A 6,015-nucleotide genomic window follows, 5' to 3' on the forward strand; every position below is an offset into this window, starting at 1 on the left:
GTCAATCAGAATTTACAAACAATGCGTAATCTACGTTGATTACAGTCTTCTGCCCGGCTACCGAAGCGCTAAGAAACCCGTCTATTTGTCTGTCTTATTATTTATTTGTTATATTTAGGAATTATACTTTCTTTTCCCCGCTTTATGATTTGGACATATTTTAACCTCCATAAATTTAGTCGTGCCAAAATGTAAACAGATATTATAAGATAACAATTAACATTTTTATTTGTTGGTCTTAATATTTATTTCTTAGATTTAGGAATTATGCTTTCTCCTGGCCTGCAAATTAAATAAAAACAAAAACAAAACACTGCTTATTGTGTACTACATATCCCAGAAGCCCTTGTGTCAGCAAAGACGTCATATTTCCTCGCCTGGATTCAGCTCCTTCCCTCTTCGCTTCGCGTCGATCGCGATTTCTCTGTTTTAATTACCGACTTTTGCTCCGGTTTCGGAACCCGGTGCTGAGCTCGGCAGGATGGGTCCGGTAGAGGTAAACGTTGTCTCCTTTATTCACCTGAGTTAAAGAGTCTCACCCAGAGTTTAGACCAGAACCTGAGCTCCTGCTGGATCCGCGCTTTGTGTTGTTGTCAGAAATGCGGCTGCTTAACGTTAGCATCTGTAAACGTACAATCAGATGGTGAACTTTGATTTTAAATTCATTTAGATCTTTACATTTTAGCACAGCAGAGGGGGAAATACAATTACATGTCCTTTTACAATCCCGTGTTGTAAAAAGATCAATGTATTGATCCCTTTTCTGTGTGTGTGTAGCTTTTGGTAGGAAGAGTGAGCGCTTCAGGCCAAACTCCGTTCAGAATTTGTCTAAATTTGTGTTTTCATGCTTATTAGTAAAAATGCTCGCATAGGACAACATGTTTAAATACACTTTCATGCTAAATAAGGTTTCCTGATTTATTCGGGTTATGGTTAAATATGTTACAAGGCTGTTAAAGTTACAAGTTAGACGAGACTAATCTTAGAGCAGTTTGTGGAGATTTATAAGAGCTAAAGTCACCTGTGTCTATTTCAAAAAGATTTACAACTGTGCTTTAATGAAATGACACCGAGCTACCACTCAAATGATTATCGTACCAAAATATTAAGTACAGATATTTAACGTTTCACAAATGTTAACTGTGGACTAACAGCCATGTGAGCTGTTAAAGGAGCAGACCAGTGTTTTTGCATTAGCTGGCTCGCTCACCTGCACATTAAACAAACACCACATCACTGTTGTGCACTTTTACAAACATGTTTTCAGACCTTTTGAACACGTTTTTTTCATTCCTTCCTCTCAGCCAACATTTTATAAAAAGATAATGTAGTTTATGTTCTCGTTTTACGCCATAATGATGATTTTATGTGGGATTTTGCAAATATCAGGATCTATATTGACATCATGGTACTCATCATCATCATCATCATCATCTTAGATAAGACCACCTGATGGGGCCAAAACACAGCAGGATTAACTGTATATTTGGGGCCCCTGGACCCAAGAGCGTCGCTTTGTGTTGAAAAGTGGTGGGGACATAAGGACAATAACAAGATGTGAAGATATTTTAAGATGATTCAGAAGAAATATGAAGTGCTGAAATACATGAGTGGGGGGCTTTGTGCATTAAACACTTAATTTTCCTGCATTTACATTTATTCATTTATCTGACGCTTTTATCCAAAGCAACTTACAATTGCTATACATGTCAGAGGTCGCACACCTCTGGAGCAACGAGGGGTTAAATGTCTTGCTCAGGGACACAGTGGGGGATTGAACCCGGGTCTCCACCCCCTTTTAGGGTGGAAATATCTTTTATTTATGTGAAGGTAAACACAAAATTCAATTCAAAGTGATAAAATATAACAGAATATAAAGCAGTGATTTGTAGCTGGCTGCTCTGATCAGTGTTATAAATCTGATTTTAAATCATTTGTGCTCCGCAGCTCCTCCACATGTCAGTTTTCTCCCAGAGTTTTTCTCCCTGTGGTCGATATCTGGCAGCTGGAAACAACTACGGAGAGATCGCCCTCTTCAGGTGGGGACAGAAACACCTGAGAGATTAAAACATTCGGCGTGTTATTAATGAAGACTAACAATCACTGTGGTTACCTGTTGCAGCCTGTCTGCAGCTCTGAGTCCAGATGCGACCGCACTGAGTCAGAAACCAGTTCTCACGTTCACAGGTGAGTGACGACGCATTCAGTTCATCGTCTTCCCTTCAGTTATTTAAAATTTATCATCATGCCACGAACTGAGGACAACCAGGGGAAACTTAGACTAATAAATAACTGTACTAATTTTCAAATTATTATTATTTTGATGGTTTGATATTTTAGTAATTGTTGTTTTTAAATTTCACATTTGATAATGATTTATTTTTGTCTATTTTTTTTTTTTTTTTTTTTAATGGACTAATTAAGTTTAGTTTGGTTTTTTTTTGCCTGTTAATATACACACACACACACACAGTTTTATCTATTCATTTTATTTAAATGTTTTAATATATTATTATAATAACACACGTTACTGTGTCATTTATTTAGTTTATTTAAATGTTTTAATTATTAGTTTTTATTTTAACACACACACGCTTACCGTTTTATTTATTTTAATTTAATATTTTCATTTTCTAACATACTAACACACACACACACACATGCTTATTGTTTTATTTATTTTAATTTAATATTATTTTCATTTTCTAACATACTAACACACACACACTTATTGTTTTATTTATTTATTTTAATTTAATATTATTTTCATTTTCTAACATACTAACACACACACACGCTTATTGTTTTACTTCTTTACTTTTTTAAAATTTTTATTTTTACCAAATATTTATTTTCTATATATTTGTTTTACTTTATATACTTTATATATAGCTTTGGCAATATTGTTGCTATACATTCATGCCAATAAAGCTAATTTGAATTTAAACATGAATATTAAGTCTGTGTGTTTGAGCCATTAAAGAAGTGGATGTAGCCGCCGTGACGTCCCCCGTTGGTTTGTGGACTGCCGTTTTGAAGCACCTAGGTTGGCATTTTGGTCGTTGCCATCTTGTTTTTTTTTGGATCCAGACATGACCATATTTGGTCGAGAGGGTGGAGCTAGCTAGCTTGGTTAGCAAGGTGCATCTGCAATTCACGTTAACTGTGATATTAGCCGGGATGCTAATTTTGGCTAAAGACAAACAGGCTTAAAACAAAATGGACATACTGAAAAATGACTTTTTCAGTGGCGCTGGTTAAATGTACACAGAGCAGCAGATACGAGTCGCCTCTGACCTGTCAATCAGCTTGTAGCCCCGCCCTAAAGCCTCCCCTGCTTCCTGGTCTCTGTTCCTCTAAATGGGACCATAATTTACTAAATGAACATCATAGCACTGGCTTCACTTTTCAGATCCGGAGGTCCCTGCTTGGTTCGTCCTTCGTTTCACATTTTAGTTCATTGTTGTAACAACAAAACGTTTTTATAATTCAGCCTTTAATCTTCATTTTAAGCAGTTTCATATTCAAAATAATTGTTTTGACTGGACGTTCTGTCTCCTCTTCTCTCCGTCAGCTCACGAAGGTCCCGTCTTCTCTCTGCTCTCCAACGACTGCCAATTATTGAGCGCAGGAAACGGGGAGATCAGCGCCTGGAGCTGGGCCGAGCTCATCAAGAAGGTAACTGTCGCTTTAAACTGAACATCGAAGGGTGGAGAGGACAGGGACGGTAGATATCTGACGAGCTGATGTCGGGTGATCTGGACTTTAGTGGAGGAAAAGTGTTCAGTTGCAGAAACAGAGATGACTTGAACTCTGTAACTTGAAGCCGCTCGCCGTCTCCTCCCGCCCTGAAGGAGCGGAGAGACACATGTTCATCAGCTTCACTCTGAACTGATATCTGACCTTCTGTTTCCTCAGAACGTCAAACCTGTGTGGACGAAAAGACCCAACTACAAGTGAGAGACGCCGCACGCTGTCTTTCTGTTTGCTCATTGTCGCCAGACTGGAGGTTCTGAGCTTTGTGTTTCGTCTCTGTCCTCAGATCCAGTCTGGAGATCCCGGAGATCAACGCCATGGTCATCAACCCCAGAGTGAGTCCAGACACAAACAGCAGACGTGTTTCCTGCTCTGTATCAGATCTGCTCAAACCCTAGACTCCGTGTTTTGTTAAATATTAGTCAGACAAACTTCAGAGCTCGGAGTAGCTGATATGGTTCAACATCTGATCAGGATCCTCCAGGGCGCCTTCCTTTGGAGGTTTTCCAGGCATGTCCTCCTGGTAGGAGATCCCGGGGTTGACCCAGAACTCGCTCGAGGGATTATATATCTCATCTGGAATGGGAACGCCACAGGATCCTCCAGGAGGAGCTGGAAAACATGCTCAGCCTGCTTCTGCTGGGGCCCGACCCGGATGAGAGGCAGAGGATGGATGGACGGACGGGTGTTGGATGATAGATGGATGGATCAATCAGGGATAGATGGTTTGGTGGTGATGGATGGATGTGGGATAGATTGACAGATGTTGGATGTTGATAGATTGACAGATGTTGGATGTTGATAGATGGACAGATGTTGGATGGATTTTGGACAGATGTGGGATAGATTGACAGATGTAGGATGGCTGGAGGACAGATGATGGATGGAGCTTGGATGGGTGGGTGTTGGATGAATGATGATGGATATTGGACAAATGTTGGATGGACAGATGTTTAGGACAGATTAATGGTTTGATGGTGATGGATGGATGGATGTGGGATAGCTGTTGGATGTAGGATGGATAGAGGACAGATGTTAGATGGATCGGTATTGTAGAGATGGTTGGATGGACGGATGTTGGACAGATGTTGGATTAATGGTTTGATGGTGATGGATGGATGTTGGACAGTTGTTGGATGGACAGTTGTTGGATTAATGGTTTGGTGGTGATGGACGGATGTTGGACAGATGTTGGATTAATGCTTTGGTGGTGATGGATGGATGTTGGACAGATGTTGGATTAATGCTTTGGTGGTGATGGATGGATGTTGGACAGATGTTGGATTAATGGTTTGGTGGTGATGGATGGATGTTGGACAGATGTTGGATTAATGGTTTGGTGGTGATGGATGGATGTTGGACAGTTGTTGGATGGACAAATGTTGGACGGACAGATGTTGGATTAATGGTTTGGTGGTGATGGATGGATGTTGGACAGATGTTGGATTAATGGTTTGGTGGTGATGGATGGATGGATGTGGGATAGATTGACAGATGTTAGATGGATGTGTGGAGCTTGGATGGATGGGTGTTGGATGGATTTTGGATAGATGGTTTGATGGTGATAGATGGATGTGGGATAGCTGTTGGATGTAGGATGGATAGAGGACAGATGTTAGATGGATCGGTATTGTAGAGATGGTTGGATGGACGGATGTTGGACAGATGTTGGATTAATGGTTTGATGGTGGTGGATGGATGTTGGACAGATGTTGGATTAATGGTTTGGTGGTGGTGGATGGATGTTGGACAGATGTTGGATTAATGGTTTGGTGGTGATGGACGGATGTTGGACAGATGTTGGATTAATGGTTTGGTGGTGATGGACGGATGTTGGACAGATGTTGGATTAATGGTTTGGTGGTGATGGATGGATGTTGGACAGTTGTTGGATGGACTGGTGATGGACGGATGTTGGATTAATGGTTTGCTGGTGATGGACGGATGTTGGATTAATGGTTTGCTGGTGATGGACGGATGTTGGATTAATGGTTTGCTGGTGATGGACGGATGTTGGATTAATGGTTTGCTGGTGATGGACGGATGTTGGATTAATGGTTTGCTGGTGATGGACGGATGTTGGATTAATGGTTTGCTGGTGATGGACGGATGTTGGATTAATGGTTTGCTGGTGATGGACGGATGTTGGATTAATGGTTTGCTGGTGATGGACGGATGTTGGATTAATGGTTTGCTGGTGATGGACGGATGTTGGATTAATGGTTTGCTGGTGATGGACGGATGTTGGATTAATGGTTT

The 6,015-nt window shown here is 40.6% G+C and overlaps 1 protein-coding gene across 1 annotated transcript in view; it reads left to right on the plus strand.

The window, feature by feature from the left end:
• The first annotated feature begins 345 nt into the window (after nt 1-345).
• The window catches only part of thoc6 (THO complex 6), an 11,018-nt gene continuing 5,348 nt past the window's right edge, over nt 346-6,015 (plus strand). Inside the window, exons 1-6 of the mRNA XM_046042518.1 lie at nt 346-496; nt 1,948-2,039; nt 2,123-2,187; nt 3,575-3,678; nt 3,919-3,956; nt 4,043-4,091. Coding sequence (XP_045898474.1) covers nt 482-496; nt 1,948-2,039; nt 2,123-2,187; nt 3,575-3,678; nt 3,919-3,956; nt 4,043-4,091 — 363 coding nt within the window. The 5' untranslated portion in view covers nt 346-481. The remainder of the gene's footprint in view (nt 497-1,947; nt 2,040-2,122; nt 2,188-3,574; nt 3,679-3,918; nt 3,957-4,042; nt 4,092-6,015) is intronic.

The sequence above is a fragment of the Micropterus dolomieu genome, linkage group LG02, assembly GCF_021292245.1.
Source record: "Micropterus dolomieu isolate WLL.071019.BEF.003 ecotype Adirondacks linkage group LG02, ASM2129224v1, whole genome shotgun sequence".
Taxonomy (NCBI): Eukaryota; Metazoa; Chordata; class Actinopteri; order Centrarchiformes; family Centrarchidae; genus Micropterus; species Micropterus dolomieu.